General features: G+C 39.1%; 2 protein-coding genes across 5 annotated transcripts; one reads left to right on the forward strand and one right to left on the reverse strand.

Moving 5' to 3' along the window:
- Window positions 1–772: 772 nt before the first annotated feature.
- Window positions 773–15,292, forward strand: LOC143464545 (DNA-directed RNA polymerases I, II, and III subunit RPABC2-like). 4 transcript variants are annotated; one of them, XR_013118513.1, is made up of 5 exons: window positions 773–1,329; window positions 1,841–1,938; window positions 11,674–11,770; window positions 14,650–14,738; window positions 15,151–15,204. XR_013118513.1 is itself a non-coding variant. In XM_076962377.1 (4 exons), the coding sequence occupies exons 1-4, from the start codon at window positions 1,301–1,303 to the stop codon at window positions 15,164–15,166; spliced, it is 240 nt and encodes a 79-aa protein (XP_076818492.1). In that variant the 5' UTR covers window positions 774–1,300; the 3' UTR covers window positions 15,167–15,292. The 4 variants fall into 4 exon arrangements, 3 of the variants coding, with proteins under 3 accessions (XP_076818492.1, XP_076818493.1, XP_076818495.1); XM_076962377.1 differs by lacking the exon at window positions 14,650–14,738 and having other exon boundaries at window positions 774–1,329; window positions 15,151–15,292; XM_076962378.1 differs by lacking the exon at window positions 15,151–15,204 and having other exon boundaries at window positions 777–1,329; window positions 14,650–14,791.
- Window positions 12,609–15,857, reverse strand: LOC143464544 (cytochrome P450 4F3-like). The gene is made up of 11 exons (XM_076962376.1): window positions 15,511–15,857; window positions 15,172–15,313; window positions 14,946–15,078; window positions 14,664–14,825; window positions 14,342–14,501; window positions 14,045–14,203; window positions 13,879–13,966; window positions 13,605–13,707; window positions 13,219–13,435; window positions 13,039–13,121; window positions 12,609–12,930 (listed from the first exon to the last, which is right to left on the reverse strand). The coding sequence occupies exons 1-11, from the start codon at window positions 15,703–15,705 to the stop codon at window positions 12,762–12,764; spliced, it is 1,611 nt and encodes a 536-aa protein (XP_076818491.1). The 5' UTR covers window positions 15,706–15,857; the 3' UTR covers window positions 12,609–12,761.
- Between the last annotated feature and the right edge of the window lie 1,873 nt (window positions 15,858–17,730).

The raw sequence follows: 17,730 nt of genomic DNA on the forward strand, positions 1-17,730 counted from the left end.
CCACCTCCCACACCACAAGACGTTTTTACTGCTCAAAGCTGAAAGATATAGTGATGTAGAGCTCATAGAAATCAAATAAAAACAAATTCCACAGAATGAGATGGAATGGTGATTGAAAAGGGAGGTTGTTAAGCAACCGTTTAGGACAGGTGAACTGTAATTCTTATAATTAGGTTGGTTGAAGTTGAGATTGCCACTCCCCCCTTTTGCAAATGCGACTAGCCTTGATACTGATGCCTAATTGCTTAGTGTACAAAGCACGGTTGGCAAGAAACTCCATAGACTCTATTGCAAGAGACTTTAAAAGACACTTTTATACTCTTTGTGCTAATCTTGCTACAACATGCTGAAAGAAGAATACACTAACAAACAATTGACGAGCGAAGAAAAGTAAGAAAACAATAAGTATAAGGCTTAATAATTCCCGCCTCGAGATAACATTCGTCAGTATCGAGGAATAGCCGCACAACTGCATCAACTTCACCATCCATCTCGCTCAACTAAGGAATGACAGCCGAAATGTAACATTGATGGATGTTACAGTTATAGGTCAAGTAGCAAAATATACATCCACGAATCATTGCACAAAAATAAACTGTTACACATAAATAATAACGAAACTATCACCAAAAATTTATACCCGGTGTCAACAGTTTTTGAAACTCAATGAATTGCAAATAACCATGGCATACTTCCCAAGCCAATTTCTCGGCTTTTTCAACCGATTTCTTGGCTTTTTGTTTGTGACAGTTTTCTGTTGATGTCAGACGCCAATAGCAGAAGTGCGCATTGAGTTGCTCTGTTGTTGAGTGAGTCGAGTGACGGTGATTGGTGTGAAGTTGGCTTTCAGTAAGGTTACCGGTTTCATTTTTGCCGTTAAAGTTTATGGGTTTAGCGGGTCTAGTATGCAAGTGCACAACCAGATGACGTTACAATTTTAGTAGCTAGTGTCTAGTATAGAAAGGCATCCTGTGGTTGTGCACTTGTATCCTAGACCCAGTTTAGTGGCCGTGCTAGGCTAGTTGTTACCAGTCAATTAATAATAATTATTACAGTAAATTTTTGGAGCACATTTTAAGCCTTCACGGCTTTGTCAATTTCATTAGCACATGCTAATAACAACTGGCTAGCTTTTTTTGTCCCCACCGCACTTTTGACGAAGAAACAAAATTATTGATTGGTATAGTGATTGGGCAAATCTTTGTACCACAGTCTTCTGTCAGAGTTGCCTGTAGATTGTGCTAGTTTTCTTCAACGATTCTGCTGCAGTTTCCACTCTTTACTTTTGTCAACAATCATCATGTCTGACCACGAGGATGATTATGAGGGGTGAGCAAAGAACAATAACGTATCGCTATTTCGATCAGTCTGTGCATATTAATGTGTTGTTTGCTTAAGTCCCGAATATTTTCATTTTTTTCTTGAGGCTGCCACTTGGGCAAATTCCATCTAGGTTACTGTATAGGTTATACCCAAGCAAACTTTAAAACAAATAATCTAAATTGACGGTTCGAATTAGCATGCTTTTTATGAATTTGAGAATTTGTTCCTCCTTGATGGGTGGCAACAACTTCTGTAAATCATTTAGTTTTCGCTTTAGATATTATACTTGTTGGGTTTTTTAACTTTTTGTTACAGTATTGAATCAGGTGTCTAGTATACAAGTGCACAAAAAATGACGTCACAGTTTTAGTAGCTGGGGTTTAGTATACAAAGGCATCCTGCTGTTTTGTACTTGTATACTAGACCCTGAATCTGTATATGCTATATTCAGCCAGATAATAATATTTGTATACATACACTATTTTATCTTAGTTTTCAATCAAGTAAATGTTATCAGTTTTCAGGATGATGCTGGTGATATGGATGACATGGAAGGCATCAACGAGCTTGAAAATGAAGAAGATGGACATAGAGTTGAGATTTTAGATTCCGGTGGTTAGTAACCAGTAAAAAAATCTATCAGTTAACTAATGAGGTCATTCCATCATAATTGTTTTATAGTGATATTTGTTGTACTTTTATAGTGTTGTTCTGTGGCGGCCTGGGTGGCTTTTGTAATACCATTACGTCATTCTTGGAAATGTGTTTTCCAGTTAACAATTGGAGTTTTTAAACTTTCAGTTCCGCCACATCATTCTTGGAAATGTGTTTTCCAGTTACTTATTTGAGTTAATGAACTAGCTTTCATAAACACTGCAATTATCGTTGGAATATTTGGAAACTTGCTCTGAATAACTTCGTGTGAAAACTCCTTTTTGTACGTTACCAAGTCGCTTCCAAGAAACTGTTTCCAGCTTTAACCGAATGTAAATTGCATTGCAAACGCACTGTTTTTCTCGTTCACACGCTTTGAAATGTTCATGCCTTTTTTGTCATATATTTCCGGCACATCGCACAATGTTTTATAAGCTCGAACTTCTGTGCAAGATGGCGCAGACGTAAAGTTATAGACAGATGTAATACCGTACTACGGTAGTCGTGGTGATTGCAAATCAATAGACATCTTAATAGCAGTGGTTTTGCTATACTTCTGGTTATGCGTAATATTGAGAAAGTGTACAGCACCTACAATAAAAGCCTTTTCTGGTAAACTGTATTTGTTATAAAATAATAAGAAAGTTCGGCTGTCAATAAGGTTAGAGAATTCTAACCGCACGCAACAATAGAGTCAGATATTAATGTAGTAGGTTAACTAAAGACAATAACGTAAGATAAGATCGATAAACTCTGCATCTGCATCTGTCGGCATCAACCTCTGCATTCCAACAACCTCGACAAACTAGCAACCTCTACATTTCTAGTGACCCCGACGTTCCGACATTTCTAGTGACCACCGACGTTCTAATAGCCACCGACATTTCCAGTGACCACCGACGTTCTTGTGTCAAAAACGACGCGTTCCAATCCTTACAGCCGTTCTTCACTGGTAAGTGGATTTTTCACTTTTTATACAACTAGCTAACTAGCTGCAAAAAGCTTGTAGTGCATGCTCATCAGCTTGTACCTTATTAACTTAGCTTAGGCTATTCTTATTGTGCTGCATTGTGCTGCAGTTTGAAATAAAAGTTTTCTTGTTGTAAAATATTTTTTGGTTCAATTGTGAACAATTTTTGCGGTGCGCCGCCTAAAACATTTTTCATCCGTTTTGATAAATGCCACTCCCCACGCCGACACAACGAAAAAGTACTTCGGTGACTGGCAGAGCTAAGACAGAATTCCACATGAGCACACGATCAACCGACCGTTCCAACGAGTCAATTCATAATACAACTATGTCGGACAAAAACGGGGAGGAATCCACAGATTCTCCCGATGATGGTGCTGCTGGACCGTCTGGTCTGGGTACTAGTAACCAATTACCAACAAACGCGCAACCACATAACAATACTTTGCGAAACGATTTGTTTTCACACGTTAAACTTCCTACCTTTTGGAAATTCAATCCCGAAGCGTGGATTTCTCACCTTGAACATAAATTTTCTCTCTATCAAATCACTTCTCAAACTAATCGTTACTTGTTAGCGGTAGAGGCAATCCCTGCGACAAACCTCGCGCTGCTTCGGTTACCTTCTGCGTCGACACAGAAGTGCTACGACATATTGATTAATGAAATCTTGAGAAACTTTGATAAACGTGAGGACCATTTAGATTTTTTGTTGGCAGACCTGACGCTGCACGATCAGTCCCCCAAACATTTAATGCGCGAATTAATGAGTGCGGTAGGTCAAGAGAATCTTACTCCGCCAGTCGTCAAACTAATTCGTGCTAAGTTTCTTAAAGCGTTACCACCAGACGTCGCAATTGCGTTAGCCAGCGTGGAAAACCACGATCTCCAGAACCTTGCAAGCAAGGCGCACGAAATTTTGCTGCTTAAACAACCGAAAACTTCTTCTCACAGCCTTTCTCTTGCTATCACTGATACGGATGACATTGATTACCCAATGCAACCACAAATACAGCAAATTCAATTGTCTGAACCACCGCATTATATACGATCTAACGCTAACAATGCAACAAAGAGTTCCGGACAAAGAAATACAAATTTCACAAATCATAATTCACCAAACCAACGAAATTCATTTAACTCAACATGGCAACAACGTTCACCACGCACAAACAATGGTCAGTTTCACAAATCATACAGCAACAACGGTTTTAATCGAGATGATCGCCGACAAAACGGTTCTTCTTTTCCAAATAAACGCAAATATAATTTTTCACGTTTATCCACCACATTTCAGAAACCAGACTACCAACGTAGCAATTACCCTTGCGCGTCTGATGCTTCAAATGGCTTATGTTATTACCACGCCCGCTTCGGTAGGGATGCGCGCCGCTGTCACCCAACTTGTAGCATGTGGAAAAATCAAAATAGCCCGACAAAAAACGCGTGGCGATCGACGCAACGTTAACCCCGTCAGTCCCGTCGGTCGCATCAACTATAAAAAGAGGCTGCCCCTTGTTAACTGTATATGATCACGCAAATAGTATTCACTTTTATGTAGATAGCGCGGCAGCAACTTCGCTTTTGTCCGCTAGTTTAGCTGACGTATCAAACCGCAAACCGCAAACTCCGCTTTTCGCCGCTAACAGCACGCCAATTACTACGTATGGCACTACACAACTTAATGTTTCTCTTCACCCTCGTTTTTCTTATCCCTTTGAATTTGTGCTTGCGGACACACCTTTCTGCATATTGGGGTTGGACTTTCTCACTGCATACAACTTTGTTTTGGATCTTAAAGCCAAGCATCTGATCGATGTACCAAACCAACAGCAATATACGTTAGAGCCTGTTGAAAGTGATCCTGTTCGCATATCCATTCTCAGCCAGATAGATCCTGTTGCAGACCTTTTACATCAATTTCCAGACTTGCAAAAACCCATGTCAGCTGTTAAACCAGTGAAACATTCCATCGTTCACCACATCCATACCACAGGTTCTCCTGTACGTGCGCGTCCACGTCGATATAGCCCAGAAACAATGCAGATCTTGAAGAAAGAAATTGACAGCTTGCTGGAACGTGAAATTATCCGCTACAGTGATTCTCCTTATGGAAGTCCGGCTTTGCTCGTTCCTAAAGGCTCTTCTGGCAATAAATATCGTCTTGTCGTTGATTATAAATTAGTCAATAAACAAACAATCGACAGCTGTTATCCTCTTCCGTTCTTACATAGTTTTTCCGATGTTTTGTATGGTAAAACTGTCTTCTCTAAGTGCGATCTTCAAGCTGCATTTCATCAAATAAAAGTGGCTCCAGAAGACGTTCATAAAACGGCGTTTGTTTGCCCTCTTGGACAATTTGAATATACAAGACTTCCGTTCGGTTTGTCCGGCGCCCCACGGACGTTTTCCAGACTCATAGGAGAAGTGGTACGTCCCCTTCAGCACCTTGGAATCTTTGCTTACCTCGATGATATCATCATTGGAAGTAGTAACCTGTCAGAACATCTTGAACATCTTAAGCTGCTTTTTCAACGTCTTGAGGAATTTGGCTTAACGCTGAATTTAGACAAAAGTGAATTCAACCGCAAGTCTCTTGACTACCTTGGCCATCACATAAATTCTGAAGGTATACGACCTACTCAAGGAAAAGTGCAGGCCATTCTTGATTACCCACAGCCACAAACCTGCAAACAGCTGAAACGTTATTTGGGAATTTATTGCTATTATTTTCGTTTTCTGAAGCATTGTTCCACAACCTTACAACCGCTTTACAAGCTGGTTCCGAACAGTCGCAGCAAGCGCGCGGCCCCTTTAACATGGAATGTCGAAGCCGAACGCGCCTTCGCCAACAGCAAACAAGCTATTGCAAATGCTAGCACATTAGCGTTTCCGAAACTCCATGCTCCAACTTATCTAACAGTAGACGCTTCATTGACCGGTATTGGAGCGACATTAGAGCAATTGCAAGGAAATCAACTTGTTCCTTTGGCCTTCTTTTCAAGACAGCTGAACGCTAGTCAACGTAAATACAGTTGCTTTGACCGAGAGCTGTTGGCCGCTTACAAGTCAATACGTCATTTCCGCTACTTCTTGACAGGCCGACAATTCACTTTGCGTACAGACCACCTCCCTCTGGTTTCTAGTCTCAGTAAGCTCTCTGAACATTACTCTCCAAGACAGTTCCGACAATTGTTGTTCGTTTCAGAATATACAACAACCATTGAGCACATCAAAGGCTCTGCCAATGTTGTGGCGGACCTCTTGTCAAGGTCTCAACCTTCGGCACCCAACATTAATACTCTCTCCGATCTTCCGCCTCCTTTAGAGTATGAGAAAATAGCACAAGCACAAGCCAATGATCCTGCTATTCAAAGACTACGCACCGCAACAACATCACTCAAACTGCAAGACTGCAAGCTGCCCAATAATGACTTTACTATTCTTTGTGACGTGTCCACTGACGCAGAGCGTGTTCTGGTTCCTTCCTCTTTCCAACGTCAAGTCTTTCTGCACTTACATAATTTATCGCATCCTGGAAAAAAAGCCACAATTAAGCTCATCAAGGAAAGATTTATATGGATAGGGATGTGCAAGCAAATCGCTACCTGGGTTCAACAATGCCCAAACTGCCAGGAAGGAAAAATTTTCCGTCACACTAAAACCGCACCAGGGACATTCAAAATTCCCTACGGTCGATTTTCTGATGTTGCAATTGACTTGATTGGACCACTACCAACCTCCCATGGTTACAAATACATCCTTACATGTATTGACCGTTATACGCGTTTCGTTCAAGCCATACCAATCCCTGATGCCACCACGGAAACCGTCGCCGCTTACTTTGTAAATCACTGGTGTTCCTTGGTCGGTGTTCCAATCATCCTCACAAGTGATCGTGGACCATGTTTCATAAGTTCCGCTTGGGCGGAAATTATGCGCTCGCTTGGTATTCAACACAATCTGACTACAGCTTACCACCCCACTTCCAATGGAATTACAGAACGTGCAAATGCAGAAATCAAGCGCGCCATCAAGTGTTCAGACGAACCTGAACGTTGGTTTCACAAATTGGGTTTTATTGTCTTGGCCCTGCGTAATCGCTATCTTCAGGATTTGAAATGTACACCTGCTGAGTTAGCTTTTGGACACACTTTACGGCTCCCAGGTGGTTTCTTTTCTGATTCCAAGCTTACCTCTGCAGTTCCTACATCCAGCTACCTCGGTGCCTACCGAGACTTCATAAACGACCTTCAGTTTACTCCAACGACAGCTCATACAAAATTCATGCAGTCCTACGTGCATCCGGATTTGAAACATTGTGACCGCGTTTATGTTAGATGCGATCATGTCAAACGTGCGTTAGAACGCCCTTATGTTGGTCCTTTTCCAGTATTGGAAAGATACGAAAAATATTTTGTAATATCCCGCCATGGCAAACCGGATCGCGTCTCACTTGACCGTCTCAAACCTAGCTATACAATTGATATTGATGCTCCCTCATCATCATCCTCCTCGCATCAACAAAATTTTTCTTTGCAGACTCGACATCCTGCTCCTCAGTCAGTCTCCGCTACTTCAGCGAAACAGCAAACGACACCACCTACTGTCACTGCTCCTGATTCTATAAAACCGCCTGAAGTTGTAAAGACTTCTCGGACCGGTCGCAAAATCATTCTACCGAAACGTTTCTCTGACTGAAAAAACAACATGTTCGTTTGTCTGCTGCTTACGTGTTTCTTTTTGTTCACATCCGCCGCTCAGACGAATCTTCATCCGGACACACAGAAATTTCTGTTATGTCAGCGTTCGCATTCTCTTGGGTTATATACCTTTGATGACGACATACATTGTCAAACGCAGACACCCTTCTACATACATAACTGCTCTGCTACCGTGTTTGCTCCAGATCTGCATCTCCAGAAGATTCCTGCAACAGTTTGCACTTCACAGATTACTTCCTGGAGCACAACTTACTTCTTTTTTGGGAGTTATCAAAAATCGGCCAACACCTTTGACGCACACCCACCGTACAACCCAGAATGTTCATCGTGGAATGAAACCAAAGTTTCATCACATGGCCCACTGATCCTGTCTAACCCTGCGGCGTACTCAACACGCAATGCAGTCCATTATAAGTTTGTCTGGCCGACTTCAGCTTCTGGAACAGTAACCAACGACTTCTTGTTTCACACTACAATTTACTACGATTACGTCACGGACACGATGACGTCGTCTCTTGGATCTCTTGCATCGTGCTCAATCGAGCGTGGATACTGCTTAACGGGCAATCGTATGTTTATATGGCGAGTACCTTCGCATATCAACTGCCCACCAACCAAGCCTCTTGGGTCTCACAAGATGCTCCTCCATTACAACTCTACGTCCTTATATAGAGTTTCCTTACCTGATCTCGGGATCTCGGTACATCACTGGAGGAAATGCTCCTCTCGTGCGAAAAACTGCTATGGCAATCATATTCACTGCGACAACAACAACTTTATCTTTCGCTACCAACAATGTACAGAGCTCGACAGACTCGCTCTTTTTCGTCCTAACCGGCTAAGGCGTGGACCTTCTCACACACAATACTCTCAATTCGAGCGACTTTTTGCAACCTTCGACACGCAGCAGGACGACCTTATTTCAGAAGTTCTCACTACCTTCAACGAAGAGAACAAGTTCCTACATTGCCAACTCACGAAGCTAATTGGCACACTCTACAAAGCAATTGGGAAGATCTTCCCTACTGAGATACTCACTACTACTCTTGGACATCAAACCATGGGTTCCAGCCTTGGAGATTTTATGTCCAGAGCAGCATGTCACTCTATCAACGGTACCGTCTTACCGTCACTTGCGTACCGAAACGCATTCAGCCAACGTCCTCTCATCAAATATCGCGATCAAAACGGCCACAGTCAATACGGCCAACTCATTTCAGACAACATTGTCCTACCGGGAGTACACCTGCTGGAATCGTATCGACCAGCAAGAAGTTTTGTCTTCCGAGTTCTGGGACACACTGTCCTTTATCACAACTATACTCTATCGCACGAACATGTGCAGGTGCACCAACTCAACTTACCTTTGTCGCCTATACACGTCAACTACAAGGCACCCGACTACGAGAAAATTCTCAACGAGCTACCTGACTCTGACTCGTTTACTGATCTACAATCGCTGCTCAGCTCTATGTCTGAAGCCAACCTTCTCAAGGAACAAATGCGACATGTCATGACAAGCCTTACTACTACTGATGAAACTATGATCAACGGATCCTACGTCGCAGACACATTCGCACACGCCGCGAAACAAACGTTACTCCTTGCTCTGTCGCAGATTACGAATCCATTTCTCTCAGCCCTTATATTCATCCTGCAACTCCTTGCCATGATGTGGGCCCTCTTCCATACCATCGGGTTTATCCGATCGACTCCGCACCATTTGCAGTATGCCAGATCCCTTGTATCCCGTATCCACGCTTGGCGCCACCAACAGCAGGCGCCAGTTGCAAGTCCACAGCTACCACGACCGTTGCCCTTGCCTCGGCGTTCTCGTGATGAACCGTCTCCGTCTGGATCTTCGGATGACGCACCACCCGCTTCATCTTCTCGTGATGATTTCGCAAACACCCACACACTTTAAGTTTCACTATGTGTATCACCTTGCTTTTCAATACCGTTAATGTCTTGTGCATGTACCTTTTTGCCGTTTTCCCTTGTCGCCGCTTTCAATTTTGAACTGTTTTGCTTCGTTGCATGCTTAGTAGCTTATTCCTGTGCTTGTATCGTTTTCAATGGTCCAGCCTTCTTGCATGTTCACTATTCCCGCGCATGAGTTTAGCTGTCTCAAGCCACACCTGCTGTCCATTCTGTCAACTTGCTGGAGACGCTTAACGACAAAGCAGGCAGAATTTCAGATAAACTTCTGCTGTACGACCAGTTCAAACTATATTTGCATACCCTGTTGCTCTCGGAGGTACCCTCTGTTATGTAGTTATTTTACCATCTGTAAGAGTTCATTCATTTGTATATAACTTCATTTTGTTGTTTGTGCTTGCTCGCCATTGCCATCTTCAGTATGTTACATTTTACTTGTTATCTTTTTCCTTCCGTAGCGGGGGAGGAATGTGGCGGCCTGGGTGGCTTTTGTAATACCATTACGTCATTCTTGGAAATGTGTTTTCCAGTTAACAATTGGAGTTTTTAAACTTTCAGTTCCGCCACATCATTCTTGGAAATGTGTTTTCCAGTTACTTATTTGAGTTAATGAACTAGCTTTCATAAACACTGCAATTATCGTTGGAATATTTGGAAACTTGCTCTGAATAACTTCGTGTGAAAACTCCTTTTTGTACGTTACCAAGTCGCTTCCAAGAAACTGTTTCCAGCTTTAACCGAATGTAAATTGCATTGCAAACGCACTGTTTTTCTCGTTCACACGCTTTGAAATGTTCATGCCTTTTTTGTCATATATTTCCGGCACATCGCACAATGTTTTATAAGCTCGAACTTCTGTGCAAGATGGCGCAGACGTAAAGTTATAGACAGATGTAATACCGTACTACGGTAGTCGTGGTGATTGCAAATCAATAGACATCTTAATAGCAGTGGTTTTGCTATACTTCTGGTTATGCGTAATATTGAGAAAGTGTACAGCACCTACAATAAAAGCCTTTTCTGGTAAACTGTATTTGTTATAAAATAATAAGAAAGTTCGGCTGTCAATAAGGTTAGAGAATTCTAACCGCACGCAACAATAGAGTCAGATATTAATGTAGTAGGTTAACTAAAGACAATAACGTAAGATAAGATCGATAAACTCTGCATCTGCATCTGTCGGCATCAACCTCTGCATTCCAACAACCTCGACAAACTAGCAACCTCTACAGTTCTGTTTGAATTGAAATCAATAATGATTTAAAAGTCCAAATGTTTAATCTTGTTGTTTTTGCGAAATCTTTAGGGTAATGTCTGCTGTATTTCAACTTGTGCCAATGCTTTTAGTATACTACACCTGCAGAAATGCCAGCCTAGTGGTGCACCAGTCTGGTCTTTCCAGAATGGTCGTACCCTGTTAGAGTTCGAGAAAATAGTGTAGTGCCACAGAATTGTGCTGCCGACCCTGGCGGCCATTTTTAGTAACTGATTATGATCATGTGAAGTTTAGGATTATTTTACTATACAGCCAACACAACCTTTGAGCTAAGCATATATTTTGCTTTTTACTAGCAGCAACAAAGCAAACCACATTAAACACAAGTTTTTTATAAACTTGAAATTAATAAGACTCATTTAGTCTGGCGCAAATACCAAGTAATTTTGAAGCGCTTATCTTGCCGCTTTCTGGCTTTTAAAAACTTTTCCTTATAAATTTTTTATTGACCCGCTCCAATTTCTTGTCCTCAAAAGTGTTATCGGTTTATAGGCACTGATCATGTCATACTAACAAATGGCGGACAGAACAGTCAGCACAATGTCGTAGCGCCACGTTTTCTTCTAATTATGACAATTAGCACACTCTAACAGGTTATTAGTTTTATTACTCAATGCAATAGGTTGCTTTCATAAGTTTTCTTGTGTAGTTTTAAATCATTTCTGGTTTACTTGGCCTAAAATTTTAAACACCCAGGTAGTGAGAATACATGGGAGTATTAGTGTTTTTGTTGAATGATTAATTGTTCATATTCAAACTCGACATATCCCTAATTATTGTGTCAACAGAAGCCGGTCCTATTGCAGCTTCTAAACGAATAACCACTCCATATTTGACAAAATATGAACGTGCCAGAGTTTTGGGAACACGTGCACTGCAGATTTCGTAAGTATTTCATTAAGTAACAAACATAATAGTGTCCAGTTCATGTAGGATCGTGCTGTGAAATGTTATGTAATCATAACTTCTTTCTATTTTGGGCACTCATGTCACAAACTACCTTATGTTTTTCTAACAAAGTGAAATTGCTATTGTATTTGCTAAATTGCTATTGAAATTGTATTTTCTTAAAAAACTCGGACTCTTTCATGTTACGATTAGGGATGGGCCGATACGAACCCGAACCCAAATAGATTCGCCGAATATTGCCTTTATGAAAGATTCGGGCGAACATGAATACCAACAATGACGAACCTGAATACAATATTACTTACAAATTAACTGACTTTTGTTAAAAATGATGATCTAGTTTCCCGACAAAGCTAAACTAGAGTCAGCAGTATTTACAATGAAGGTCGTTTTCCTAACGATTTTGCCTTTTCAATCGTTTTTTAAACACTATTTTTCAAAAGAAAGCGATTTGTTTATCGATTACATCATGTTACAAGCAAGACTTGACAACTTTTGGATGAAATTTTATTGTTTGGTTCTAATGCGAATAGATTCGGGATTCGTTCGTGTCGACCCTCATGATATTCGGGTTTGCACGAACCCGAATAATCATCCTCGCGGCACATCCCTAGTTACGATTGAAGGTAAAAACTAATTTTAAAGATGAAATGTTAAATTAATTTTCATTAAGTAGTTGAAACAATTATTTAGAAATATAAAATTTAGTGCTGAGGTAGACAACTATACTGGATTTTTTTAGTTTTATAACAGCTTTTGAAGAGTTTAGTACAAGAACTGAAGCAAAAGTGTGTCAAAAGTAAAACAACACTACTCAACGAGAAAACTAAGTTTTATTCTTGATTTAGAAAAAAACATAGCGCTTCCAAACCGAAAAAAATATCAATATAATTCAATTAAAGTTTAAAGAATTAATGTTTAAATCTTGCTGGCTTTTACATGGTATTTCTTTTAAAGATTATAACAATCAAACTTTTCGTGCGAACAAATGCACTCCGCCACCTGGCTGGATGACAACAGCTGCAATAAGTGATGGATTTGGATGACTAGTGTCTAAGAGGAATTCATAATTTCTCAACATAAGTGCCAGAACTACTTTCATTTGTTGCATGCCAAAGTGTTGTCCAATGCAGTTCCTAAAAACAAGACATTTAGTTAGAGTTATAATTTTGAAATTATTTAAGTTTACCCCAAAATGTTTACAAAACGTACTCTTGCAAATATATGAGCTTTTTTATTTATACCTTGGTCCCGCCCCAAAAGGTACGAAGGCGTATGGAGATCTTTCATGACATTTGTCGGCTGAGAACCTTGATGGATCGAAAACCTTTTACAATATCAGGTAGAATTATTAGTCAAAATGCTTCGTGTTGGTTGTGAGCTCTTTGCCGCATTGCTTTCATTTTTGTTAATTGAAAGGATACCTCTGGGTTTTTCCAAATGTCTGGATGATGATGAAGTGCCCAGATATTAACAGCAACATTCGTCCCTTTAGGTATTTTAATTTCTTTGAATTCGTTGTATCGATGCGATACTGTTACATCCTCCGAGATGCATCTTGCCACCATGTGTATGGGGGGACACATTCTCATACTTTCTTTGATGCATTGTGTCAGATATGGCAACTTGGACATGTTTGACCTGTTGAAAAAAAATCATTTTATTAATTGAGCAAAATTGATTGCTTCTTGCTATAAATCATATCCGCAAAAGTTTCACGCGAAATTATTGCGAAAAAATTATAGGTCTCACTTCTGGGTTGTTGTGTATAAAGTCTTTATGCTCATTAATTGATTAATGGTTTACTCACGCATTTACGTTGTTCTGGTCACCAAGAACATTACGAATTTCTTCCCTACATAATGATTGATGTTCTGGATATTTTGCCAGGAAATAAAGCGTCCAGACAAGACCTGGAATAGTAACATTAAAACAAATAACACTTGTTATCAATCCGTGAATATTTGGCGTATTAATAGACCATTAACTTCTACTTATAGTTTCATGTTGAATGTAATAGTCAATAAATAATAATTTATTTCAATTACGCAAATCGAGACAGGTTTTTATGCGTAACACTTTACCATTTGACACGGTTTCGTGACCACCACTAAAAAAGGTTATCACTTCCTCATTAATTTCTTCATCAGACAAGCCTTTTCCCTCTTGATCCTGTCAAAATATTTCATGTTTTATAGAATCTGTTCAATTATAATGTGCTCAAATAGAACCAATGTCTAGTCCACTTACTTTTGTTTGAATCAAGATATCCAAAAAGTCTGCAATTTTGCCTTTTCTTTTTCGGAATGTAAATGCAGATTCAGTTTCTTGATTTACCATTACTTCATCTTCGGGATTGCACTCAAAAGAATTTTGCCGCAAAAGAATTTCGCGACGTTCGCTTATTAACTAAAAAAATGCAAAGTGGATGCTTTATCACGAATAGCATGTTTAAAGTGAAGTTGTTACAGCAAATGTATTTTATAACCTCATGCTTTTACACAAAAGGTTTGGTGGTCTAAAACTTATAATGGTTATTTATTATACCTTAAAAGCTTCGTCTTCAACTTCTTTGGTAAGTTTTTTAAATTTTTTTCCTTCTTTGCTGAGGAAAAACAAGGCTGGCGGCCATAAATAAGGCGTTGTAAAACGTTTAAAAACCAAATATGACAGTTCTTTCAACGCTTGTATGTAAACCCAGTTTTCTCTGCAAATGTAGAAATATGTATATGACCGCAGAGATTTAGTCTCATTTTGCGATCAATCTTAAACGTGTTAATTTTTCAATACGATTTGCTTCGGATGTTTTCAACCAGTAGGGCTATATAGCTTAAGTTATAAGTTTTTTTTGCTAGACAAGAAGACTAACTCCGCATCCTTTGTCACTTTCTTTGACATGACACATTCCATCATATTGCGAAATGAGAGATCTGCCAGTGGCGAAGTAATGTCAAAAGAAATTCCAGATAAGGATTTCAACTCACATAATTCTAAGATGCTGGAGCTGTTAGCACTAAAAACGTCCACGTGTCTGTACATGCAAAAAATTGTTTGTTAAACTTTTGTAATGTGGATAGTGATATTTATAATTATTTTTATAACTTCAATAAACGTGGTGCTGGCTAAACCATCAGTATATGAAAGCACCTACGCTTTTAGTATGTCAAAGTGAAAAATTGGCGTCAACAGTCTACGATGTCGCTTCCAATAATCGCCTTTGGAAACTAGCAATCCATCACGTAACAAAGGGCTCAACATGAGCTTGTACATAAAAGATTTTGGATCTAAAAACCAATTTTGTAAAGGCGCTTTACATTAACATTGGTGTATAACTTTTGATATGTTTGATTATCCAGAGCGATAAAAGATTAGCTCACAAGAACGGGCTAAAATTTCCTTTATGCAGTCCGGGTGATATACTTGAACGTGGCCAAACCATCCCATGTATTGAGTGCACATTGCCGGAAATTCTTCGATTCTTTCGAGACTGTTCATCAGTCCTTGGTGAGTATAGCCGTACTGCAGAGATGGAAATATAACATTGTCACGTGAGCATATATAAATGTATTTTTATTTGGTCTTATTAATGCCTTTTGTGTTTCACACTGGACACATTACGATAGCGTATAGTCTAAACAAAAGCAAACATAACTTGCTATCATTAACTTAAAGTTACATTGTTTCCATTTTTTTGCAAGAAAGATTCTTCAACCCACCTTTACACTGTCGCCTAACAACCAATGAGATTTAGGACCACCAACAATTTTTGCTGTGTAGTGGAACTTGGCCATGTACTTTCCAATTGATGCCATCGCTGCCGCCATGTAAGCCAGGGCCGCTAATGTTAGAAGATCGGCCAGTAAAGTGGAGAAAACAAATCCATCAGCAAATAAAACGGAACTAACAGTCATTTCTTTTAACCGTTGCTTGCACTGTTTTATACGTAAAGTGTAAACTTGAAGCTAGTTATAAATTAACCATCTAAAAAAAAATTCAATTTCCACATTTGTAAAACTTAAAATTCTTACCAACTTTTATAAGCAATCAATTTTGGCTGTTTAGTTTTGGCTGGTGCAGTGCTAAGCTCAATACTATTATTAAACTCAATATTATAAAAATGTTTTTATATTTATCCTTTCAGTAATTTTAATTCGTTTCATAAATTAAATTTACAAATGGCCTATATATAATATCTATTAAAGCAGATTAGTTTCGAGCAGTTTTTTTACTCTTGCGTTCTACAAGCTGAGAAAAATTTCTATGTCTTCTGTCTGAAACATTAAACGTTTCTCGAACAGACAAAATTCCTGTTGATGCAAGCTTAAAACTGAAAACTGTCTGAATCGAGCTTTGCAGTATGTAGGGCAAAGCAAAAAAAAGTAATCTAAACAAAGATTTTTATTTCTGAGAAATTTCCCTTCTGCTCGGAAACGGTTAAGTGCACTTTTATATTTACTTTGTATCGCCTACAATTCTACATAAAGGTTTAAGGTCAACATGCGACCTAAAAGCCTACGCGTTACTCGTTCATTCGCCCAGCATAGCACAGCTTGCGGTTTAACTTGCTAAACTTTCACAATTAAATGCTGTAGTGATATAGTGGATTTTCCATTTGGGCAAACCGTTAAAAATGTTTGACACTGCAAAAATAAAGTTTACATTTTTGCGCCTTTTTCCTAATTACTCAACTATCCTTCTGCAAATAAAATGAAACTAAAAACCATTTCTTAAACGCTTTGAATCTCCACGTATATCGCTTTATATCTCGTTTATATTGCCATCTAACATCTTACGATTGATACAGTGCTAGTAGAAACATATCTTTCATTGTACGTTGCTCATAATTCAACAAAGTTCTGTTAGCAATCAAACTTTTTTGTCTCAAGTAGAACCTGCGTTTGTAGAAAATCTTTGCAAGGTGAGTTCAATAAATTATTTTCATAAATTTCATTATTGCTAAAATCTACTTTCAAGTTCTCCTTCTATAACTTCAATAACTTGCTTTTTAAATGGAATAACAACCTGTATGATATAACTAGGTTACTACCTTTTGCAATTAATTAACCTCTCAAGTTCTACAGCCCAGAAATTCCCAGCAAACAATGTGTTATCTCGAGTCGTTTGTTTCAAAACAGCAATAATCGTTTCATGAAAGTCTAACTGACGTCCACGTGAATCACGATTTATAACATATCCCGGAGTGCAAAAAGCTGACTAAGTAATCGTTACTTTTTTCTGAAAATTTTTTCTCTATTCGCAAATTTGTAAAACCTAAAGCAACTATATCCGCGATAGTGATATTCGCCCGTATTGGTATAGGTTGCGCTGTAAAGCTGCATGGTACCGCCGTACATCGTGAAATGTTAGCAAGAAATTTGTTTGTCATTTTATTAATAATTTTTTTCAAAATTTGTTTGCATGTACCGTACCATCATATAACTGAAAAACTATGCGATAACATAAGATATTTCTATAAAAGCAGTACTAAAGGATTTTAAGTAATAAACAGGTTGATATTCGTCTAGACTCTGTGATTAAGTCAATATTGCATTTACTGGAAAAGCGAAGAACTTACTCAAACTCTGAGTGCGCATTTACCAACGACCGGTTGATGACTTCTCAGAAGTCGAGTTACAAAAAGAGCAAAATAAATTTTGGGCAAGCTGTTTGCTGACTTCGATTACACAAACTTCTAATTACACAAACTAGTGATTTTTACAGCATGCTGTTTTTAAAAACTAGGCCATTGTGTGATCCAAGTGCGCGTGCCGGTAAATTAACAATCATTAACCAGTGTTAAAATAATTTCCGTTAGCTGAGCGTATAGTTACATGCTTTACGAATACATTTTCCTAGCATGCTGAAATCAGCTACGCCTTGTGTTCAGTCATCTAGCTCCAATACTACAACCAAAGTTCTTGTTACGGATTGATATA

This window comes from Clavelina lepadiformis, chromosome 7, assembly GCF_947623445.1.
Source record: "Clavelina lepadiformis chromosome 7, kaClaLepa1.1, whole genome shotgun sequence".
Taxonomy (NCBI): Eukaryota; Metazoa; Chordata; class Ascidiacea; order Aplousobranchia; family Clavelinidae; genus Clavelina; species Clavelina lepadiformis.

What these genes read in the sequence shown, in the direction of transcription:
- LOC143464545 (XM_076962377.1), top strand. Translation starts at nt 1,301, where the DNA reads ATGTCTGACCACGAGGATGATTATGAGGG. An exon ending in CACGAGGATGATTATGAGGG is followed by an intron (nt 1,330 to 1,840) that starts GTGAGCAAAGAA and finishes AAATGTTATCAG; the next exon opens with TTTTCAGGATGATGCTGGTG. An exon ending in TGAGATTTTAGATTCCGGTG is followed by an intron (nt 1,939 to 11,673) that starts GTTAGTAACCAG and finishes TTGTGTCAACAG; the next exon opens with AAGCCGGTCCTATTGCAGCT.
- LOC143464544 (XM_076962376.1), bottom strand. Translation starts at nt 15,705, where the DNA reads ATGACTGTTAGTTCCGTTTTATTTGCTGATGGATTTGTTTTCTCCACT. An exon ending in ATATCTTGATTCAAACAAAA is followed by an intron (nt 13,967 to 14,044) that starts GTAAGTGGACTA and finishes ATATTTTGACAG; the next exon opens with GATCAAGAGGGAAAAGGCTT. An exon ending in TCACGAAACCGTGTCAAATG is followed by an intron (nt 13,708 to 13,878) that starts GTAAAGTGTTAC and finishes TTACTATTCCAG; the next exon opens with GTCTTGTCTGGACGCTTTAT.